The following is a 24,445-nucleotide window of genomic DNA, read 5'->3' as shown; positions in this document are numbered from 1 at the left end:
AGATTTCTAACACAAAGTTTCTAATTTTTGACTGCTTGAGGCTGTTCTCTACCTCTCTGTTTTCTCTGTGCTTAATCACATGACAGCCTGAAAAAAAAAAACCAACACACTTTTTTCTCATTCTACTGATGTTTCTCTTTTATCTAAAAGAAATAAAGCGCTCCTTTGCCTCTGGCCCATGGCAGCCACCACAGCTCAGCTGTGCTCCTTGGGGATGGGACGCCTGGATGCCCTGCGGCTGCTCCTGTGTGTGGCTCTTCTTCCCCACATCTCCTCTCTGAATGTTTTTGGGCCCTACCCAGAGCTGCAGCAAGGATAGGAAAGGTGGTTTGGTGGGAGAAGCCCAGCCAGACACTGTGGGTCCCTGCTGTGGCTGATGGAGCAGGGTGGGAATGGGGTCCCATATATAGGGCAGTGTGAGCTCCTGTGTCCCCTGTAGGGACAGGGGGATGGGGTTGTCCCCTTGCACTTGGCAGCCATCCCTGCCTGTGCTCCCTCCACTAGCAGGGGGATATTTCCTATCTGAGAGAGCAGATGTTGGTTAGGAGCTTCCTAAGCAGTTTCTCTTCCTTTCCAGAATTGCTGCTTGGAGAGAGAATTAAATTCCCTTTTGTTGTCATTTTAGAGGAGAACAAAACCAAATGTCACCTGGAGAAATTCTTGCTGCTGCACCCCCAGGGGATGGAACTGCTGCCTCAGGACCAGGATTAGCCCATCACTGAGAAAGCTGATGGCCCCTGAGGGGATTAGACAGATGATCAATGCTGGGATTAGTTTGTATGGTGGCTGCGGTGACAGCAGCGACCCAGAGCAGCAGCTTCACCCTGCCTTGCACTGAGCCCACCCATCCCCAGCCCATTCCCATGGCATCTGGGCTGGTCCATGGGTGGTGTCATGCTGGTAAGGGGCTGGGGACAATGGCCCTGCAGCCAGCACTGCCACAGATGTTCCACATTTTGGATTTCTCCTCCTTCCAGCCTCGTTAGTATTGAAATTAAAAGCAAGTGTTTGTGAATTGGTAGCTGTTCTCCAAGACCCTAATTAGCAAATCTCTCCATCCCCTGGGGCTGCAATCTAATAATCAAAAAAAAAAAAAAAATATCCCAGCACCCAAACAAGCCCCAAACCTTGTTTGATGGATTAGGAGTGCTACTGGAACAGTAGGAAGTGGCTCTTCCTGCTTAGTATGGTAATTAAACACTTCAATTGCAATTATTTTTGCAATTAGATAAGTCTCTAATTGTTGTCATAGGTGGCAGGGGTTTGGGTGTGCGTTTGCCAGTTCTTCCTCCCTGAACTGGATTGGAGAGTGGACGCTACAGGTGATTCAGGCCTGCTCCTGCCTGGTTTGTTTGGGGAGGACAAATTCTCCATGCGCTCAGCTGCGAGGACTCGTTTTTCTCCTGTTGCTTTGTAAAGGTGCTGATGAGGCAATGTCTCCATCTGCTGTGGGGGCTCAGCCCAGAGGTCTTGTAGCTCCTTATCCCAAGGCTGTGTGAGGGAGGACTAGGAGAAGACACTGCCTGCCAGGGCATCACCTTGCTGGGGATGTTTCCTTGCTCACTGATTCTTTGGTGGGGCTTTGCACTGTCCTGGCTGGGTGCTGCAACACCACTTGTCCCTCAGCCTTCCTTGCTCTCTGGAGGCCATTTGCTGTCTATAACCACTAATTACTGAGAGAAGGGTGAAAGCCACAGATGTACCAGTGGTGGGTGCTGACACTCAGTGCTGTGGTGGCTCGGGAGTGTCGAGGGGTTGCGCTCGGGCGGGGTGCGCTGTGCCGGGTTGAGGAGCCCTGTCCCCGCCGTGGGTGGTGCCCGTGGCGTGTCCGGAGCTCGGGGTCGGCGGACAGGTCCGTGCTCGCAGCAAGCAGGGGGAGCTCCGAGCCTGCGCTGCTGCCGCACTGGGTCCGCACCTGGGGGGCGGCCGAGTTTACCCTGTTTCCCCCCGGGGTGTCCCCTGCTACCCAGACACTCACCGTGTGGGTGTCGCCACTCCGGTCTGGCCCCATGCTGGGAGCCCCCCCTAGGCGTCCCTCCCGCCGGGAGCCCCCCGGATCTCGGGGAAGGGGTGTCCCGGGGCAGCCGGAGGTGCACCAGGACCGAGCTCTGCTCTCGCCCGTGCCCTCTGCCGGGCAGAGCCCCGCCGCAGTGGAACCAGCTGGCCTGGGGGCTCAGCTGCCTTCCCGGAGGATACTGCAAACAGGATCTGCCTGTGCCCCAAGGATGCTGCGGAGCGCAGGATAAGCGAGCTGTATCCGGGGCGGTAGGAGTCAGGTGTATTCCAGGAGGAAGACTCCTGCCCCGCAGCACAGCAGTGTGGGGATCCATGTATGTTCCCATCCTACCTGGTCCTCGCTGCCTGCTGCCCACTTTCTCCCATCAGAGACCAGGGAGGGATCATCTGGCTGATCCCACAGGCCAAGATACTCTCTGGGGGGTGACAGCCTTACTCAGGGCAGCTGCAACTTGTATCCTGGGGGCTTGTGCTGTGTGCGTCCAGGCTCTGTCCCAGCAGAGGGATGGGACAGAGACTCTTCTCAGGACAAAGCATGCTCAAAAAAATCAAGCATCTCATTTTCCTTCTATCTTAAACAGATTTTTATACCACTGATGATTTCTGCACAGGCTCAGACCAGAAACATCCTCTTCTGGTAGTCTTAGTGTTGAGCTGCTGGGGAGGGCAAAGGCTGGGGCAAACCCCAGCTGCTTAGCATCTCCCCATGGCCCAGCAGGCTCCAGGGGCCCTCTCCACCTTGCAGTGGGGCTGGGACAGCGGGTGTGAATCAGGGACAGCACCAGGGATGCCAAAACCTCCCAGTGTGGGAGGCAGTTTTGCTCCAGCACTGATGCTGGAGCTGAGGGACTGGGATGTCCTGAGCACAAACATCCAGCACTTGTGGCTGCCAACATCCGCCGTGCTGAGCCCTCCTGCCACAGCACCCTCCAACTACCAGGACCCCTGCCCCCTCTGAGGGGTGGATACATCCCTTGGACAGGGTAGCTGGGAAGGTAATGCCTGTGTTGCCCTTCTCCATCCTACGCTGGTCTGTCTGGCACCAAGACCTCAACTGCAGCCCCTTTTCCTCCCCACCCTGTGCCCTCCAGCCTGATCCACTGCCATGAGCATGGGGAGGGCATCCCTATCCCAGCCCTGCCAGGGGCACATGCTGGCTCCCAACCCAGCTCCTCAGGCACCTCTGCCTGCTGGTGTGGGGCTTGATGCTGGAAGTGTCACTGTCCTGACAGAGCAGGGGAGAGGCTCTTCTGCAGCTTCTCCAAGGGTTTTTCAAATACACCACCCTCCTGGGAAGAAACCTGGGTGGGCAGAGGCCTCTCCAGCAGTTTTGGGGATGGAGTAAATTCCACATGCCAGAGTCGGGATCCTGCAGGGGAAGAGAGAGAGTGATCAGTGGCTTTGCAGGATGCAGATGGTTCTATTTCCTCCCCCCTTTCCTGCTCCCCAGTATAAGGGATGCTGCATTAAGCACCCACTGTGCCTGGGGCAGACCGTGATGTGATGCTGTGAGGATGCTCTTGGCAGAGCATGACTAAATGCTCAGTGCTGACATTTGGGCAGAGCCGAGCAGGCTTGCATCACCTCAAGACCCGTCATCCGACACCCCTCTGGGTAATATCGTTTTGCTTTGTGGCTTTTTCTGCCTGTTCTTCCAGTCCCCTGGGCCAGCCAGCAGCAGTGGGTTGTTGCCTCTTCACATAGCTTGACAAAAGTTGGTATCCTGGGGTTGGCAGTGCTCTGTTCCTGGGTGCTCCTTCTCCCATGGCCCCTCTCCTTTCTACTGCATGTGGGTCAGGGACTCTTTGCGTGGGTGTCTGGCACGAGATGACATTTCCTGTCCCCGCTCCCATATCACAGAGAGGTAATCTGTGGCTACACCAGGGCCTCAGTCTCCTGCAAACCTCACCCTCAGACCTTTGTTTCATTCTGCTGATTAGATCAGCAGTCTCTCAGGGGGTGGCTGGTATTTTGTCTTTACATTAAGGAAACTACATGTGTTTCAGAACATATGCACGTCACGGAGAGGGAAAGCATGAAGCAGAAGAGCAGGAATTGGTGTCCCCTCTGCCCCTGCTGCTGGGCAATGACAGCAGCAGAGATGACTGCCTTGTGTCTGCACTGCCAGGGGGTGAGTGCTGTGCCTGCCCTGGGGAGCTTCATTGTGTGCTTTGCGGTTTCCAGGCTCGGAGGTTCACTCTGCTCCTTCCGGCATGGCAGCAGTGATGCCACCCCAGAGAGCAGCAGCTGTAGCCTCCAAGCCTTTGGTTCTCCTCCTGATGGGCAATGGCATTTCCAGGGTGATTCACAGGGAGTACCTCCAAGAAGTGCAGGTTGATGCTGTGCTCCAGGGCAGGAGGGCCCTGTGCTCCAGCTCCCTCCCAGCTGCACGTGTGGACAGAAAGCACTGGCTCTTGCCATTGCTGTGACCTTGGCTAAGGTTAGAAGTGCTCAGTGTGCAGCAGGGACAAAGTGTACCCAGCTTCCAGCATGTAGGTGACTGTATTTCCCCACAAGGCACAGTCAATACAGAAAGCCCAGGTTATCAGCATGCAGCTTCGGAGGGAGAGCATGTGGAGGTCAGGGTGACCTTGCCTGGCTCTTCCTGAGAAGCCCTGCACAAAGTGGCTCTCTGGTGCTGAGAGGCATCGCCTTGCATGGCAGCTGTGGCCTCCAGCCCAGCACCACTGGGAGAGAGCAGCAATGCCCAGTGCAGCATCAGCTCTTCACCCCGGGAGCCCTGCCAACATCTCCACCAAAGCTGCTGGCAATTTATGTGGATGTAGGCTTGCATGAAAATGAAGTGTGCTGGAAATGTATGGTCTGAATGCAGCTGCCTCTGCAGTGTGTGAGGGACAGGCAGGATGCAGCATCTTCCAGAGCACTGCAGGGTGGTTCTCTGAGCCCAAACCTCTGGGGCAGCCAGGGGATACCCAGCTCTGTGCACATCCCCTGGGCTTGGGGATGGGTTTGTAGAGCAAACAGTTCTGGATAAAGGAGTGAGGATGCATCTCTGATGATATCGCCCTCTGCACCAGGCACGATCAGGATGGGATGGCTGGACCAGGGAAAATGCAGTGATGCCACAGCAGGGAGAGCTGCCTCTCCCTTGCTTGCACCCCGTGACCCCAGCCCTGTACTCACCCTGCAGCCTTTGCCTCTGCCGTTGAGTTTTTCACTGAGGAAAGCTGAGTGTTGTCTTTCGACCTCATACACAGGATTTTGGAAGAGGGCAGCCAGGAATTGAAGGCTAGGAGATGTGGGTCCTAGGGCAGCAGGCTGGCTGAGACTCATGGGAGAGCTCTGGTGCTGGAACGGGTTAGATTGCGCATGAAGACAGAAAAAACAGAAAAGGAAGAGACCAGTCTGTCAGTGGTTTTGCTCTGTGAAGCACCAAGTAGTGCCTGCCTGGTGTCTGCCCCCTGAGGCCAGCAGCTGTGGCAGAGACACTGTGACTGGGACAGTGACTCTTTCCTATGAAAACTGGCTTCTCCTCTGCCCAGATACTGTGGCCACTGTCCTGCCCCAAGCTGCCCTGAGCACAGCTGATGTGTTTTCTGCCCAGTATATCTGATAGTGCTGAACACTCCTTCTCTCAGGATTTCAGTCTCTCTGGACTGCAGGGACTGGTCTCATAGCCTACAGCCATGAGCATGCTGAGGACCACATCTCTTCAGAGCCCTGTCCCACTGCACTGAAGCAGCTCCCTGAGGTCCATCAGTGATATTTTTTACTGGTTTTGCGTGAAATGAAATGCCTTCCCCTGGTGCCTGGTGGGGAGATGGAAGCAGCTGTGCTCCCTTGCATCTCTGTTTGGCCCTGCCCTCTCCACCCTAGCTGGTCCTCAGCCATGGAAATGCCTCCAGTCCTTTAAAGGCTCCTGTGGCTTTTGATTCCCTGCCCTGCTCTTGACACTCTGAGACTGGCTGCAGTTCTTTAGTATTCCCACTCTTGTTTGTTGGTCTTTTCTCTATGCTTCATAACTGAAAAGAACATTGTTATTAAAGGCAACAGTTCAAAATTCTACTGGTTGTGCTTTCCCTTGAATAACCCCATGGAGCTACACTGAGCAGAGCTCTTCTGGGCTCTGGGCCTTCTTATTTGGGGGGTTATGAGTTTGTGGAATGATTCACATTGGTCTTTTTATGTTAACATGACCAGGGTAAATGACTGGGAAGACTACACAGAGGAGAAGAGGGGAGAGGAACCAGCTTAGTTTGTGCTTGGGGTGAAATTGGATGCCAGGCTTTTGGTGAACAGGTAAATCTTGTGCCCATCTGTCTTGTGTGGTATTATTTGAACCAGGTCATCTGCCAACAGCAGATGTTTATATATGTGACTATGGAAAAAAGGGTTAGAGGGGGTCACATGTGATCATTGGTGAGTCATTGTTGTGCAGGTGAGAGGGCTAAGAAGAGAAGGAAAGTAAAAGCAATAACTGATCATTTGGTGCTTGAGCAACTCTTATCTGATTGCGAGAAGAAACCACAGCGGTGGTGCTGTGTAGGATAGGAGGGAGCTCTCTGGATTTAGAAAGGTCAAGAAACATCCTTGTGCTTAAGTCTTCCCTCTGGGAAACCAGGGGAAGAAACTTTTCTACCCGGAAAAGCTAGAAGGGGGAAAGCCAGCAAGTCAGTGACCTTGACCTCTGTCTGGGGAACAGAAATCCATTTTTCTTCCCCTTTTATCTCCCTCCATCCCTCTTCCCTTGTGGTAGGCAGCATTTTGAGGAGTCATTGACATTTAACTTCTCTTCTCTCTCTTGGCTGAGTAGGGAAGTCCCAGCAGCCTGTTCCCCATTGCCAGCTCTCCCAGTTCAGCTGCAGAGCCCCAGAGGTGAGCTCCTGGTTTGCCCAGGGGCTGCACTTTTATGAGAGTACACAGGACAGCTCTCTTTGTCTCTCTGTGTTTGCAGAAACATCTCCACCATGTCAGACACATGTTTTCCATATGTTTTTATATACACCCTATAACTACATCTACCAAATGTTATACCTTTGGACTCTTCATTAATTCCTTTGAAACTGAAAAGGCAGCCTTAGGAGCTGCATTCTTGCATTTGTTCACATTCATCCATCCCTCTGTATCTCCTCTGCTGCCCCTGTCCCTTGGGTAAAGTCACGTTGGAACCCCAGGGAACGCACGATGCTGGCTGAGCCTTTTGGATGGCTCTGAACTTTGGTTCACCTCCCTGTGTTCTCCTTTTGGTGGCTTGAGACCGTGTTTCTGCGGCAGGATCAAGGGCACGTGCTGCAGGAGGCAGCACGAGTGCGGCTTCTTTGCTGGCACGCTGGGAACAGCGAATCAAAGGACTCCTTATCTATGGATGGAAAGTTTCTGGGCTGCTTATCAGGCACTGCTTAGAGGTTAGATTAGTCTCAGGAGCAGCAGTTTGACAGCAAGCATCTCTGTTCTTGTGCTTGGCTGAGTGAACACCTTGGAGTGAGGTGGTGTGGGGGTGGCACAGCCCTGCAGGGATGTGGGTGCCCAGGGAGAGGACTAGTGCCACAGCCTGGCACAGAGCCTTGCAGCACCCATCCTGCTTCCTTGCTGCACCCCCATCCCTCAGTGGGACTGACCCCCATGACATGCTTGGGATGACGCTGAGGGAATTTTTGGCTCTAACTTTACATGGGTATTATTAGTAATCTAAAAACATTTGCCAACCTAATTTTGGCTACTCTTGCTCCTTTTCCAGAGATGGGAATGGAACTCGCTGTTGGCTGAATTCACTGCTGATGCAAACTGATGGCCAAAATGCTGAGGGTGCATGGCTTGGCTGGAAAGGGAAACAGCCGAGCTGCTCTGCAGGGAGCTGGGGACCCAGATCTTGGCTCCTGCAGGGACTCTCTGCTTGGCTGCAGCTGCTGTGACTCTGTGCCCCAGGACTAATTTCTGTTTTCCCCTCTGTGATGGGCGGTCACCTTTCCTGGGCCCCTGCAGCTCTGCTGTGTGCCCGGACTTTGCTGGCTGTCTGCTACTGGAACCTGGCTGTTTTCTGGGAGCAGCCTCAGCTAATGGCTGCACCCCATTCTGTACAGCAAATACTAATGGCAGAACTGTTCCCATTGCCTAGAAAAGCCAGGAAATGTTTTGTGCTCCCTGTGAACAGTGGCAATTGTAAGGGAGGCCAACCATGTGGGAAGCTGGAATAGCTAGGCCTGTGTTACCAGAGTGGAGGAACACAAGCTGAGTCCCTGCTGGTGGTGATGAATTTCCAACTGGCTGCAAAGAGCAGGAGTTGCGTGGGCAAGGGTCTCCTGATGGGGCACCACCTTGTTGCTTAAAAGTTCATGGACAATGTGGGGTCCCCAGTCCTGCCTTCCTCTCTGGACACAGACCTACAATCAAAGCCTCATGTGTAGGAAGGCTCTTACCTCTTGAGGGCTCCATCGGTGAGCAGGATCCCCTTCTCATTCCTCATCTCCAGTTTCAGGGTTTTACCCTCCTGCCTGCCCTGGCCCTGCCCGCCTCTGGATTGGGCCTTCTGTAGGGGAGGCAGGCAGGAGCTCCTGGGACCCCCTGTCCTCCAGCAGTGCAGCAAGTGCTGATATGCCACTCGGAAATCCCTGTTGAGTGTCCCATAGAGGATGGGGTTCAGGGCTGAGTTGGCGTAGCCCAGCCAGAGGACAACAGACATGGGTGTGCCTTTCACCCTGCTGTCTCCCCACATCCCCCGGTACGTGAACACGGTGAAATAGGGGAACCAGCACACGATGAACGCTCCCAACACCACTGCCAGCGTCACAGTGGCTTTGTGCTCTTTCACCATGGGTGACATGGGGGTGTTGCACCATGTGTGGTTTATCCTCTTGGCTTGCTCCCTTGCTATCTTGAGTATCCGGTAGTAGGTGATGCACATGATGACCAAAGGGATGTAGAAGGTGAGCAAGGCGTCCACTAACCCATACACAGGGTTCACCTCCAGCGTGCACTCCTTGTTGCAGATGGGGACTGTGTTTTGGACTGCTGTCCCATTGGTGTTCCAGCCCAGGTGGATTGGTAGGAAGGAGACCATTAGTGAAACGGTCCAAATAACAACTAAACCCACAGCCACCCGGGGAGGAGTGACCAGCTGGCAATAGCGGAGTGGGGTGGTGACAGCGATGTAGCGATCCAGGCTGATCAGGAAGAGGTTGAGGATGGAAGCTGTGCACAGCATGACATCAAGGCTGCTGTAGATGTTGCACAAAGTGCTGCCAAAGGGCCACTCTTTGGCAAGTTCATAGAAGGCAGAGAAGGGCAGCACCAGGAGACCCAGCAGCAGGTCAGTGATGGCCAAGGAGACGATGATGCAGTTCGTCAAGCTGCGGAGCCGGCGGTCAAGGGTGACGGCCAGGCAGACAATGATGTTACCACAGAGAGTGATCACGATGAGGATGACGAGGCAGGACCCAACCAGCAGCTGCAGGGGAAATTCCATCCTTTCTTGAGAACTTGTATGGTTGTAACATGGATCCATGGTGTAGCTGCATGGATGGAGCAGTCCTGCTCTCACCGGCTCTGAAGCTACTTGGAGTAAGCCTCTATCAGGTAGGTCTAGAGACCTTCCCAAAGTGACCCTTGGTCTACAGGGACCTTGGAGAACATTGAAGAGTTACTTTGCATGCTCAGTCTTGTGTGCTGGGAATAACGTGGCCTGGGGAATGACGTGGCCCTGCAACTCACTTGTACTCATCGGCCCCATCTGGGAGCTCAGTGCTGGAACTGTGTCAGCTGCTGGTGGCTCTCAACTGCTCCTTTTCCTCTCCTGCCTTCTCCTTTCCTCTGAGCAACCATGGGTTCGTTCATGTGTTGTGGGCTCTCATGCTCTATGCATGTTTGGTTGGTGACAGTGGTCAGCAGTGCTCCAGCAGGGACAGAGCTTTGCCACCTCCCAAGGACAACCTGCAAAGAAAGTGTCTGGTGAGACACTAGCATAAGTTGCCCAGAGAAGTTGTGGATGTCCTATCCCTGGAAGTGTTCAAGATCAGGCTGGATGAGGCTCTGAGCAACCTGGTCTAGTGGAAGGTGTCCCTGCCCACGGCGGGGGGGTGGAACAAGATGGTCTGTAAGGTCCCTTCCAAACTAAACCATTCTGTGATTCTATGAAAACACCAAGTAAGAGCTGAAGTGGGCAAAGGTCCTTTGAGCTGCCCCCCCTCCAAAATCAGAGTGTCTGCACCTCCCTGGCTGCTCCAGCCCACTTAAACCCAAATTGAAAAGTCCTTTGGCAGCCAGACACACATGTACCTGCTAGCTGGGCCCATGAAATGCAGTTATGTTGAGAGAAGGGCAGGAATTTTAGAACTACCAAGTTCCTACAGGCTTACAATAAAAACGAGGACTGGGAGGATATGAGGAAAGGATTTTCCCGAGAAAGAAGTGCTTATGCAATCTAGCAAAATTAGTTCCAACTACATAGTTTCTGAAGATTGGCTGTGGCTGTCAGTCTCATTAAACTTTGCCCTTGCTGCTTTGCAGCAGCCCATGCTTTGGGTTGGTCCCTGCCATCACCAACCACAGTAGCTCCAGCAGCCTGGATAGGAAATCCTCACTCTACTCTGGGCCCTGGGAGGGAAGAAGAACATCCCTTGTAGACTTACTTTTTATGGCTATTTTCTGTCTGGATATGCATAACAAAAGGCTGCATTTTTCAAGGGCAGAAACAACACAGAAAACCCCTCTGACTTTCAAAAGAGCTCTGAGCTGCTGATTATGGTGGTCTCCAGGACCATACTGCTACTAGATTCAAAGGGTCCTCAGTTCTAGTGTGATTGGAAGCAACACTGAAGGTACCCAAAGGGGAACTGAGGCACTGCAGGGACAAGAAAGAGGGCTGGGATCAGGCTCAGGAGCCAGACTGACCGTGCTGGGCCCCTCATGAAGCCGCCTGTGGCACAGCTTGGTCTCCGACCATGAGCTTCTCCTATGAGGTGATGGGTCTCCCCATTCTGCCCCATATGCTGGTGGGGGAGAGCTGTGCTGGTCCACACGGGTGGTGCATGACCCAGCTCTCCAGGCTCTCTGCACCCTATAGAGGGCAGTGAAACCCACCCTGGTCGTGCCCAGGCTCGTGCAGGAAGGTAGAGCTGATTCTCCGCAGGGTGCAGCAGCCTGCAGAAATGGAACAAACAGAAGAAACTCTAGAAAATGAAAAGGTCCAGCCTTGTCAGAGGGTAGAGGTGAGATTTTAAAGTTAAACTCACCCTGCAAGAACAAGATAATGCTGTGGAGTAGGTTGAAATACTCTTCAGATGATTTATGTCTTTGATTCAAGGTTAAAGGCATGAGGGCCAAGGGAGGGAGAATACCAGGGAGACTGCATGAGTAAATAACCGCTGATTGCCAGGAACCATATGGGGGAGAGATGGGGACTGGACCAATGAGTTTGTAGGTGATACCCACAGCCCTGCTGCCTCTAAAGGCATGGAAAGTGAACGACAGACAACAAACCAGCCTGTGGGAAGCCTTTTGCTGAGCAGAGCAAACTCACTGCCAGACAGGAGGTCCTCTGAATTTGGGTGCTGGGATTAAGGCTGCAGGGAGAGAGATGTGATACTTTCCACCACGGTGGCAGTGTGTGGAGTGGTTCCTCACCTCCCGCTGCAGCACAGGCTCTTGCCATGGAAAGCTCTTTGTTCATGCACAAAAGGAGTGTGGAACAAGCTGAGCGCTGCCTGCCCACTGACGGCAATGAGGAGAACAGGTTGTTCTCACAGAAGGGTATTTCCAAGTGAAAGGGATGTTTTTTTCATTGCTCCCAACATGTGGAAATGGCAGATTAAATTATAGGGGGAGTAGCACACTTAGAAAATGCTGTGGGTGGATTGCAGCCTCCTACATGGCTGCTTTACCACACACCAACAACCTGCTCCTGTCACTAGCTTTTGCAGCTTATGTGGTCTCTGCTGGGCCTCGGATTGTGCTCTGCTAGTAAGCCCCAGCACTGGGCACATCAGCACATTTGGAACCTGATGTGGTGTCAGGGGCAGCCCCTGGTGCATCCCTGCACAGCACACCTGGCAAGAAGGAGTTTTGCTTCTTATTGCTTTTTCAAATTAGCTCAGGACAAAGAATGGCCACTTGGAAGAGGACAGAGGTGTCCCCATCTCTGCAGAAGAACCCAGGCAGAGCTGGGATCTTGGCGGCTCAATGTGGGCTGCAGGGCTCGACTGCCCGCAAACCCTTGGAATGTTGTTCCTCCACAGGACAGGGCAAAATCTGCTCCCTGTCAGGTCAGATGTGTGATGTTGCCACCCTAACTGTAGTAGAGGTGCAGGAGACTTCCCTGTATCCCTCAGCTAAATTATCTCACAAAAACATTCCCACAAGTGAACATAACCTCAAGATATGGCTTTGCAGGAAAAGCAGGCTGGAGGGCTGGTACAGGTGAGGGGCTGTCAGCCCACTGCCATCAGGACACAGTCCCTGGGATGATGCATCCAGTTCAGGGCTCTCTCCTGGAGCATCAGCCCTCTGGCACTCCAAATCTGCCCCTGGCTTTCTGCCCAGGTCACTCGCAGCCACCTTTAATACCTGTGTCCTCTGCTCTCGTGTTTTGGCAGAGAGAGTTGATTTCCTCCTTGATGAACGAGTGGAGCAGCTGTTTCCCATGGCAGTCTTTCCAGCAACAGCCTGAATAAATGATACCCTTCCAGCCCTGTCTCACCAGGCAGCTTTTACATTTACCTGATTATCCTCATTATCACAGCCTGGACCTGTTCATAGTTCAAAATCACCCTCCTGACATTAAAAGGACCAGAGCAGGGCATTGCTTCTGGGTCATCCTTCTAGTGCCTTTTCCAGTGGTGCTGGTGCTCTGATGGACACTATCTCTGCTGTGAAGACTTGCCAAGTTGCATTTGTTTTGTTGCAGTCATCCCGGGGTTCCCTGAAAGCCAGATATTTTTCCTGTGGTGTTTTCAGCTGCTTAGAGTAGCAATTTTTGTTGTTAGGCCCTAAGCATATGAATTTGTGCCAGCCCAGTGCGTTTCTGTTAATCTTCAGATCCTCTGGTTATACTCCTGTAGTACTTAGTGCCTTGTCAAGTGCAAAACTTTTCCCAAGTTTCTCACCAGTACATTTTCTTAGAGAAACCCTCATTTTCTGAGCCAAGACCACTAATGAAAATCATTAAATAAAATTTACCTCTAGGCTGATCTTTAAGGAACTCTGTTAATAGCCTTCTTTGGTGCATTAATGATCCTTCCATTGTAAAGTCCTATCATCTTCCCATTATTCTTTTCACAATTCTCATAGTAATTTCTGCCTTCCCTTGCCTGAGCAGATATTTTCTGCTCTGTTGCAGTCCATGTTACATTTGATCCACTGTGTTTAAAATGGCATTTATCTCCTCTGGGGAGGGGGCTGTGATTCATTCACTGGAAATTCCTGTTGCATCTTACCCTTTTATTCCACACCCCCCTCCCCCCATCTTTCAGCATCCTTTCCTTCAACATGGTTAATTCCAGCACTCCGTGCACTTTTGCAGTAAGATTAATGGGATGCAGCGCCTGCTCCAGCAGTGTAGGGATTGCACTGGCTGCTCTCCCTTCCTGCACTACTGCTTCTGGCATACCTGGTTTGCTTAAAATCTGTTAAAAGCCTGGGTACATCAGCACCGTGAGTGGATATATGGGCAGAGAGGAGCACTCAGTGCCTGGATGTGGCAGCCTGTCTTTGGGAAGCGTTTCCCACTACCGGAAAGGGCACCAACAGAGGTGGTTGCGGGCTCAGGAGAAGCTCCACATGAAACATTTTAGCTCCATCCTGGGGATGCTCTCAGGCAGACTTGAAATGTTATTCTGCCTCCTGTGTTAGCTTCTTTCCGAGAAAAGGGCTGGCAGAAGTCACTTAGCAGCAGAGCAAATTCCCTGGCCCTGCAGAACTTGCAGCAGAGCATCATGGCTTTTTCTAAAATTATATTCAAGTGCTTCCTGAAGTTAAACATCTGGGCATGCTGTGAGAGGTACTTCAGCTGAGGCTGTGAGATGAGCAGGAGTGTGGGGGTTTCTTCTGGTCTGAGAGGATGTCTGAGGTTCCATGGTGGGGAGCAGGCAGGGCTGGCAGTTGCAGGGACCCTGGGAATGGCCTTCTTGACCCCTGCCAGAGCCAAGAGTCTGCCCCACATGGGGCAAGAGCAAATGTGCCAGAGCGAGGACTTGAAGGTGATGCGAGAGAGGACAAATGTGAGTGGTGGAGAAATGAGTCTGCCTTGCTGTCTGTGAAGGGTTTTGGGGTAGTTTCCAGTTTATGAGCAGCCTTCCTGGAAGGGCTGTGCTCCTCCCATGCAGTGCTGCACTTCATAGCATCCCCCAGCACTCCTCTGACCCTGAGCTCAGTAAGCCCCATCACTGGAATTTCTGCTCCCTTGTTTCCACCTCTTCCTTGAAATCCCTCATCTCCTCTCTGCTTCTCAGGGCAGGGCTATTGAGTGTGCTGCTCACTCATCCAAGGTGCTTCATGCTCTCATTTGGGTGTGTAGACACAACTCACTCTGGATCTTACAGGTGCACAAAGGCAGTTTCAGTCTCATTTTTGCAAAGTCCCTTTGGAATCTCACTGCACCTCTGGGGTTGTGAGGGGACACTGGTGTCCTGTGTGGCTGCATCCCCAGACACTTTTGTCACTTCTCCTTGGTCTCCTCCAGAGCCTGGTGCTTTCTCTTCCCCAATCCAGCCTGATCCCTGATGCAAAGCAGCAACTATTGTGTCTGACATGAGCAGAGGGGCTGGGGGAGGCAGGACAAAATTCTCATCACTGCCACCAGCCCTCCATCGTGCTCCCCCAGGAGGAAAAGGACTCCATGGGTAAGAGGCAGTTAGGACTCCTGAAAGCAGGAAACAAAGAGATATGGGGAACCCGGCACAGCAGAGCAGTCAGAGTTTTGAAAGTTTGTTCTGCAGAGAGTGCCCAGGAAAGGTGGAACTGAAAACAAAGGTTCTGGGCTCATGGGTGCTCTCAGAGTTGCCCAATTTCCCAGCAGAGGTCCCAAGGTTCAGCCTCCTGATGAAGCCTATTCCAGGCAGGGCACAGCGAGCAGTGCATACCCCTGGGGATTACCCACCCTTCTTGTGCCAGAGCTACAGCCCAGCTCGGGGGTACCCTGCCTCACAGAGCTGACTGTGCTCTGGGATGGGGCAGCAGCAGATGCCCAGCAGCTGCCAGGGTGTGGAGGGCTGGATGGAGAGGCTGGAGTGCTTGGAGAAAGGGCTCAGGCAGCTCAGTGCAGGAAGTCAGTTAAGAAACCTTGTGGGGAAGCTGCTTGGGCAGAGATGCTGCACACCACAGATATTCAGGCAGGGCATGCCTCTGCCTCTGTGCCCTGGGCACACTCCACCACGTCCTTCCTCTGGCCCTGATGTTCTCAGGTTCAGCTGTCCCCACCAGTAACAGCCAAAAAACGTCCCCAAACTGTCCTCTGCCTCAGCCACCACAGGGAGCCGATGGCACAAGGGTCTGATGACCCGGGTGGCCCACTGTAGGGTGCTTAGCACACCCCAAACTCAGTAGTGACCCACCAACCCCTCTGAGATCTTACCTAGAAAGTAATTTACCAGCGTAACAAGTAAGCAAAAAGTAAGGCAAAAGCTTTACCTGGGAAAGGTGCTGCTTTCCCACAGCCCTCGAGCGGGTGGGAGCCCTCAGTGGCTGCGCTGCCTCCAACTTTTCCCCAGTGTGCGTGGCTCAGTTGTGAAGGCAGAAGCGTGTGCTGTGAGAGGCAGCGGCTGCTCCGTCCCTCTCTTCTCCCCCTCCCTCCCTCCCTCCTTCCCTCCCTCCCTCCCTGCCTCCTTCCCTCCCTCCTCTCGTACCAATATCCAGGCAGCGGTGACTGCAACATGAGTCAGACCTCTAGTGGGTGGGATCACAGCCGTGAACTCAGACACCGAGGTTATCATCCGGCAAATTTGAAATGCTGAAAGTGAGACGAACTCCCAGCACGTGGTGTGCCGGGCTCCACCGAGCCGTGCCTGGCACAGAGAGGAGGGTGGGATGCTTGCTGCCTCCTGCTGCTGCTTCCCTTGCGTGCTCCCATCACCTTCCTCACTAACATTGAGGTTTCAGGGCCCTTTTTGCTGATGGCTTGCCATGTGTAAAGCCTTCCTCCCTCCTGGCTCTCTTCTACAGGCACACGTTTGCCTGCTGCTGGGAGCTCTGATGCCGTCACTTGCTCCCAATTTTTGGTTTGGCAATCCATGTGAGCCCCCTGAGACCAAACCCAACTGAGCCTGGAGCTGGGTGTCAGAGACGGCTCAGGGAAGATGATGACTCCTGTGTTGCACTGGGGAGAGATAAGGAAAAAAGTGGGGTAGCTGTAAAGCAGGTGGAAGAAACTGGAGCCCAGCCAAGGCTGGGGTGCACGTTTACTCCTTATGCAACTGGAGGTGTCAGGAAAAGCCCACACTGACATGCTGCGGGTTCTGCACCATGCTGGAGAAGGGTTTCACACGCTCTGGGTCAGTGTCAGGGATGCTCCAGGCTGGGCATCTTTTCCTCAAGGCTGCGCTCACCTATCCTGAAAATTGTCCCCTTTGCGTGCAATGGCAGGGAGGAACCACACCAAATGACAAACAGGCAGTGACAGCCTTTCGTGTCTCTCAAATCTTTCATCTGTGGGCTTCAAAGCACTATGCAAATATCAGCTGCTGGGCCAGCTGTGCAAGGACCCATTTCCCCTTTTAGCTCTCCCTCTTGAGCTGAGCAGGTCCCGGGCTGCCAGCAGAACTCCAATGAAGCTTGGCCACCCCCTGGCTCCACATGGCCTGGGGAGAGCAGTGGAGGCAGTGATGCTCTGAGTGAGGTGCTTCAAGCCCCAGCAGCCATTTCCAAGTTCCCCACACAAATAGCCAAGGAAGGACTTATTACAGCCTGGGTGTGGTCCTGAGCTTCCCAGGCTGGAAGCAGGCAGGTCCTGCTGCTCCCCGACGGGGGCTGAGCTCCCCCAGTGCCCTGCACTGGGAATGGAGAGCATGTCCTGACCTCCATCCCTTCCAGACAGGGATACCAGTGGCACTGGCACACAGATGTCTTTGATCTGTCTATCTCTGCAGACCTAAGCACAAATCTATCTTTAATAAGCTTGTGATCTGCTAGAATCAGAGAGTTTTCCCACTGATCAGCAGCCGTGATGTGTCTGGATAGCTGACCCATGGACCAGCTGCCAGATGCTTCTCAAGTGGCTGGTGTGTGCAGCCTTTGGACGCAGAGGGATCCCTCCTCAAAAACAAGATTCAAATCTGCTCAGGAATGTCTGCGTCAGCTAAAGTCACCGGGGTGTTGATTTATTCCAGGGGCCCCCCTTGGGTCCGGTCTACAAGGGATCTTTCATCTGGAAGTCTCAGGATAGGAAGCACCATTTAGGGACAAAGTGCTCTGTTTATTGGGACAGGATTCCGTCTCCAGACCCCTTGCCCTAAACCCTCCCAATAAAAGGTCGCTGCTGCCCATGGGGCAGGCTCTGAGTTCAGCATTCTCCGTATTCCCAAGGCCTCTGGGGAGATTTGAGGGTTCAACTCTCACCCGGTTCATCAGCCCCCACGAACAGCCAGCAGACAGGAATGGTTGCACTGTCCCCCTACGCTGCCTTCCCCAGCCACTGGGACCTGTATCCCAGCCCACCCCACTCAGCAGCCAGAGACTGAGCTGGTGGCTGGAGCTGGGGCCAGGCTGCTGTGCCTGTCCCGGGCTGGATCTCTCTGTCCCAGCTCTGCAGACGGACAGTGTGTACCAACTCCACTGCACTGGTGCGGGGAAGCGCCCGGACCTAGAGCTGAAAGGAGCCTTGCAGGGACATTCCTGCTGGCATGGACTGCTGTGCACTGTGCATCTGCACCCCGGGAAGTGGCAAATGTGATACCTGCAGAGCCCGTGGCTGGAAAACATTGCTGTTGTTGGCAAGCTCTGAAAATGAAGGAGGCACTTGATACTCATCAGACCTGATGTCTGACCTGCCACATGTGCCCAGGCAGAGCAGACACCTCTGCTAGGTTTGGTTGCATGGGGCAGGCAGCAACTAGAGACACTCATAAACTGGGACATTCCCTGAGTGGGCTATGGAGTAATGAGTCAGGAAATGGCAAGGAGAGGTCTCTGACATCCTCTGTGCATGTATGTGTGTAAGCAGCAGTTATCAAACTGTACAGCAATGCTGAGAGATGGGAAAGTGCAAGAGAAGCCAGGGAAAGATTGGAACTCCAGGAATGTGATGTTCGGCAAAGATGAGAGCTCCTGAAAAGCCTCAGATGGTGAAGATATGCCTGGAAGGTGGCAGCCAACCTGGTAGGTCACATATGGCAGCTCAGCTCTGACAAGAGCTCCAAGGTGCAGCTCTGTGCTGCTCTCCCCAGCCTGAGCTGGGTTTGGAAAAGCCAAAGAAGAAGGGGGAAGAGGAGTAGAAAATATGCAGAAAACAAAACATCTGGGTGCAGAGCAGCTCCTTGGGCAGTGCAGGCTGAGAGAAGTTGGTGAGTGTCCTACTGGGTTTTAGAGACATTCATGTGAACTCTGGCAGAAGATCATGGATTAGGGACATAAACTTGTGCTGAGTTGTTTCCTCTGGAAAAATCAGAAGTAAAAAGCCATGGAAAGGTACTGACCCCATCGCAGGCTGCTGAACTTCCTGGCTAGAGGGAGAGGCCAGTGGCTGATTCAAATCATCCGAACAATTCAATTTCCAGTGGATTATATACATGGTGAAAATAAAAGACAGACACCTCCCTGATGTATTAATATGCTTTTCTCTTTTATGAGCAAATAATTTCCAGTGAAATCTTATCCCAGACAAAATGACAAATTATGACAGAAATCTCTGATATTCCCTGCTGGGGACTGTGTAAGCCAGAGCATACTCATGGGAAACAAATATTACAGGGAAAGCATGTGTAAAACATCTGCAGTGAGTCTGGGGCTGTGCAAGGAACTGCTGCCTGCAGACCAGGCAGCTCCCCAGGGTAGTGGAAGACCCTTGCTGGGCTGTGGCTGAGCTCCAGAGCAACATCCTGCTTGCGTATATATTTTTGGCGTGCCCCAAGTCCTGGTTTTCCAGGAATATCTCTGTCCAAAGGCACTTTTCCTGTACTGGAACACATGTAATGGAAAAGAAAAGGATGCTCGGGCCTTTCCTACCTTCTTGGTGGATCAGCAATGCTGATCCCAAGGATGTTTAGCAGGATCCCATCTGCTGTGATATAGTGTCAGATTATAGACACAGTTCTTAAGTTTCTCTTAGTGCAGAGAGAGGATGTTAGAAGTTTATTTCCAGGTTGTTGGTCTGTTTGTGTTATACAAAGCTCTCCAGGCTCTAACGACTACCTAAGGGTGCTGCTGGCTCCATACTAGTATGGAGCTCCTTCAGGGAATTGAAGGCTCATGTTTTCAAATGTGTCCAGGGTCAAGGAGGGTCCTCTGCTCACTCAAGTAAAGCTGTTCATAGATTAAACCATGCTAGGGATGGAGCAGTTTGTGTGACACCAGCACAAGGGTTTTCATCTCTCTGACTTGCTGTTAAGAGTTAAAGCACTGGCCAAGGTCTGTGGGAGGAGGTGACAGTCATTCTCCCCAAACCACAAAGCTGGGAGGGGAATGGGAGCCTTGGCACTCCTGCTGGTGTGCACGAGGCATCCCTGGGAAGGGAGCAACTGGCTACAGCTCCAATGAGTGGGTCTTTATGGGCTTTATCACTAATCCTGCCAAACGCAATTGTGCACATCCTTGTTTTCCAGATAAATATTTAATCCTCCTCCAAACACTGCTGAGGTCGTGGCCTGGGTGATATCTTGTGGCAGCAGTCTAATTTGGGGCTGTGCAGAGCTGTTGCCCTCTCTGTGTGTGGAGGAGACTGAGCCGTGGTCCAGGACCAGGGTGGGAGAATGAAATGCTCTAGGCTTCAGCCCTGCTCAGACCCCTCCCAGCATTCCTGGGCCCTCTGTCAGGAATGTCAGCCAATTTTTGCAGGAATGAGCTGTCTGGTTTCAGCTTGGGGCCAGTGAAGTCTGGTCTGTGTATGTACATGCCTGCTCTAAGGCTGTTTGGGTGGTTTAGGAGCCCCCAGGGCTGGAAGGTGGCTCCTGCCCTGCTGCTGCTTCAGAGGGAAGGATTCCCTGCTTGAGCCCCAGGTACTTCCACAGCTTTTCCCTGCAAAGCTGGCAGGAGCCTGTCCCGCTGGGCATGGGGCAGGAATGAAAGGATTAGCAAAATGCTCTCCTGCAGTGGCACCGCTGTGGGGCTGGCAAGGAGCACGGGGCTCTGGGCATGGACCTGGACTCAAACACTGCCCAGCTCCCACCCTGCCTGGCCCCTGCACTGGGACCCTGCTGTGCCCCTGCCTGACCTGCCAGCACAAGCAGACAGGGCACGGGGAGGCCCTGAAAGGACTGAGGCTGCAGAAGGGACCATGAAGCCAACACAGTGCCGAGCTGCTCCCAGCATGAGGTGGCGAGCTGGGCACTGGTGTGGATGCATAGCACCAGCAACGTGCTGTTCCTCTGTGCCAAACTGCTGTGACTTCTCTCTCCTGCCCCACTGCAGGTAAATTTGTCAAAACTGGGGCTGCATCTGTGGGATGATAATCCCTGGTGAAATGGTGTTGCAGCTTCATGTCATGTGGGATGGGGTTAAAGAAGGAAAGGATCTTTCTGCCCTGACCCACAGAGAGAATGTCCTCTGCTGCAGGTGGGAATTCTCACAGTCCTAGGCTTGATCCTGGATGGTACCAGCCTTCCCCTTGTCTCCTGTATGCAGGAGGACCTGGAGCACCTACCAGGGTAAGCAAAGCCAACTACAACCTTCCTCTTCATAGAGGCTCTTCTGGCTGAAAAGCTGCAAGAGTGAGAAGCACACGTGGTAGAGGCCTGGAGGACATCTCTCTGAGAAAAGACTGATGGGATTTTGATGGACCAGATATCACAACCTCCTTATATTTCCACTTTTGCCACAGGGATGGTGAGTAGAAGCTCCGTACCCCTGAGAGGAGGAGTAGCAGCCAAGGGCTTAGAGTGCAAAATCTAAGATTAATTTAGACTTACTCATCATAAGGATAGTCATGCACTGGAAGGAATTTCCTAAGGAAGCGCAGGTTGGACAAAGTCCTGAAGTCATCGGGGAGTTGGAGCACCTGGCAAGAGGCATTGATAGCAGCAGCCATCCCCGTGCCTGTGCATTGTTTTCACATCTTCCATCTCCACAACCCACATACCACGAGCTTCTGGGAACTGTCAATGTGGGAATGGCCAGAGTAGCTCAGAGTGACTGACCTGCTGTTTAATAATAATCACCTATCAAAGCAAAAAAAAAAATAATAAAGCAGGCTGTGAAATGTGCCTGGAACCTTCCCCCTGCAAACCACAAGCTGAGACTTGTGATGGGCACTCAGTGACAGCTGTGCTGATGGAGGAGAAGAGACACTGCTGTGCCTGGGATGGGCTCACCTCTGGACTGATCAGACACATCCTGCCTTGTACTGGAAGTGTGAGAGCCAGCGTGGTGAGGCAACAAATTCCCAAATATACGTTTTTTTTCCCACCCCTTACACAGCCTGGAATGAGGCCAAAAACGTAGGGCTGGAATCTCTCTCCAGACAATTAATTATTGCAAAGAGACAATTTGTTAAGCAAGAGAGGCTTTTAATTTGTAAGAGCTCATCTATTCTTATTGTATCTTTTAAGCTGAAGGAAGCAGAGTTGATCAAAATAGTCTGGAAATAGAAGATTTTAATTTAGAGGCTGTGTTCAATGTGCTGACAAAAATAGGAAACAGCTCTCTCAGAAGAGCATGCTCCCCCCAAAAACCCGGCTGGAGTGTGCAGGGCGTGCTCCAGAACTGCTCAAATCATTACAAATATGTTCAGAAATATTTTAGTTGGATTCAGCTGGACTTGCTGAGGAAAGGCAGGACTGTCTCCACTGCTGATTTGTGCCCCGGGGCAGATTCCTTGGCTGCAAGGCTCCCACTGGTGCAGTGTGGGATGTTCAAAGGGAGGCAAGGGATGGCATTTGAGGGAAAACAAAGTGACCTTCGCAGCCATGCAGGAGGTGGGAAGACCCACTGAGTTTAGGTTATACAAGGGATGGGACAAGAGATGGGGTAATTTCAAGGGGTCCTGGCCAGGCGGTCAAGCCAAGTCCTACTTCCCAGAGAAACACCTGCACTTCCCTTGTCCTGAGCTTTGTGTGCCCCACAGCAGGACGCCAAACTGCAAGGCAGGTAGTGAAGGAAGTGGAAGAGAGCCATGATGGGCCTGGGAAAGGCTGTCAGGTTGTCATCCTGCACCCAGCAACTTCCAGCTCTGTGCTGGGATAGGATCAGCACAGCCCCCTCTGCCAGGACAAGCCGCTCCACGGATGATCCAGGGCTGCTGTAGCAGAGGGACCTGCCCAGGGAAGATTTTCCATTTAGCATCTTTCCATTAGAAAACATGAAGTCTTCAAAGCTGCCAGTCTGCACCAAGAAGGATATATTTTGACCAGTCTTCTTATTGCACTTGTTCTTTTGAAGTATCTATATTTAGAAATCTTTGTGAAGTCTCTCATTGACACTTTTCAAAGGAGAATGGTTTGTTTTCTGCTTTGAAATAACTTATTTAGAAATAAGTGCTCATCTGCAGCATAACAAGTAGATAGGGCTGTAGAAAAGGCTGTTAATGTGAAATGACCCTTGCTATCAATGCTCTGGACACCTTGTTTGCAAAATATATTGAGTTCCTAACTTTTTGTCCCAATTCAAGCTGAGAATCACTCTCTTTTAAGTTTGTGCACAGATGCCATTTCTTATCTAGTTGAAAAGCTGCATGAAACAGCCAGTAACAACTGGAAATTAAATACTGCTTTCCATAAAAGATGAAGGACTCTCCCCAAATGATGTATTCTCCCTGAAGACTGCCTGTCCATTGAGGAGCTTGCTGTAAGGATGGTGTCAGCTGGATGGAGGAGACGAGACAGCCTTTGGGCAATTCAGTTGGAAGCAGAATCGACTCTGTTTGCTTCAGTTTAAAAAATAATAATCTGTAATGAAGTGAAGGCAACAGAGAAAATGGGCAGAAATTGAGTTAGAGCTGTGGTTGTTCCAGTACTCCCCTGCGGCCCTCCGCAAGCTGAGCCCCCGGACCCAGCCTGCCTCCCATACATCTCCTAAGCCTAGAGAGGCACTGGGAGGTGCAGGGGGACAATTCGTGTTTGAGGGTGCCAGCTTCTCGGAAAGAGGGTGAGAAATTCAAAGGTAAATCACTGCAAATAAACAAATCAGTGCTGCCGGGCTCTGCAGCAGGAGCCTGTATGCGACGGGAGCCGCGTGTGCCGGCTCTGCGCGGCAGCATTAGATTAGCATAGCTGATTAGGCACGTCGCAGTCTCGACTTTCTGCTTAGCAGAGCTGCGCATTTTCTTAGAAATGTCTAGAAATTGGATGGCAAGTCCAGTGCTTCAGTTATGGGAAGGGAAATTAGTCCTCACATGCATGCCACAGGCAGGCAGGAGCTGAAGGGAATGAGATGTTCCTCCAGTGTTTTCAGCTGGGATCAAAACTAGTCATGAAGCTGGGGTATTCCCACAGAAATGCTCCAAGACTCCTGCTTCTGGATGTCCATTTACCTGGGACATTTCAGGCCCGTGAATGTTGTGAGCCCAGTCCTGGTTTGGGGAAAGATCATCCATAGAAACGTGTCCCAAGCCTGCCCCAAGCCTCTGCCATAGCCCTGCCAGCCCAGGAGCTTAGTGCTGGTGTTGAGCTGCCACAAAGCCCATGGACCAGTTCCTGTCCCCCCACGCCATTGGGGACAGAGTCCACTACTGGGGACAGAGTGCTGAGGTGCTCCAGCAAACACTGTGCTGCAGGTGAGGTAGATTAAATCTCCATTCCTCCATTAATGGAGGCTGTATCTTATCTGCAATATCTTATCAGGCTGCCTGGCACCCTTGGGGGAGTGGAAAACCCGCTTCCCTTGGACTTTGCTCTGCGTCTGGCATGCGGCATGGGACACCTGAATGGTCTGTAGTTGGCAGAGTGGCATTTTTCCCTCTCTTTTGGTCAAGGTGTTGTGTTTTCTGTTCTCCTTTCCCCATGCTTGGTGAATGTTTCCATGGGCAGGTTTCAGTGTGAGGTGTTCAGTGATGGGGGATAGGAACCAGCTGTGTCCATGAGCTCACTGCCCTCTGACTTGATCTGGAAGGATGTGACATTTCCATGTCTGTCTCCTCATTCCTGTTATTCTCGTGCCATCTGCACACTGACATGATGTTAGATAGACGATGCATTAGTTTTGGATCCCACTTGGACTAACTTTAATCTAACCCCCATCCTCTCTGTACAGCAGCTCCATTTCTTCGTTCCTTCTTTTCCTCTGATCTATATGGCTAAAACTTCTCTTGTCATTTTTCTTGTCATCCTCTGCAAAAGCCAATTCAGCCTGACCTTTGCCTCACTTTATGTCTTGGGCATTTCAAGACATATGGGTAGGT

At 52.3% G+C, this 24,445-nt stretch overlaps 1 protein-coding gene across 1 annotated transcript; it reads right to left on the bottom strand.

Moving 5' to 3' along the window:
• Positions 1-874: 874 nt before the first annotated feature.
• Positions 875-15,670, bottom strand: HRH2 (histamine receptor H2). The gene is made up of 4 exons (XM_027718690.2): positions 15,595-15,670; positions 8,394-9,903; positions 5,161-5,325; positions 875-3,385 (listed from the first exon to the last, which is right to left on the bottom strand). The coding sequence occupies exons 2-3, from the start codon at positions 9,476-9,478 to the stop codon at positions 5,307-5,309; spliced, it is 1,104 nt and encodes a 367-aa protein (XP_027574491.1). The 5' UTR covers positions 9,479-9,903; positions 15,595-15,670; the 3' UTR covers positions 875-3,385; positions 5,161-5,306.
• Positions 15,671-24,445: the final 8,775 nt, after the last annotated feature.

The sequence above is a fragment of the Pipra filicauda genome, unplaced genomic scaffold (genome assembly GCF_003945595.2).
Source record: "Pipra filicauda isolate LSUMZ 115617 unplaced genomic scaffold, ASM394559v2 scaffold3_size10097308_pilon, whole genome shotgun sequence".
NCBI classification, from domain to species: Eukaryota; Metazoa; Chordata; class Aves; order Passeriformes; family Pipridae; genus Pipra; species Pipra filicauda.
This window is presented reverse-complemented; position numbering and strand designations above follow the sequence as displayed.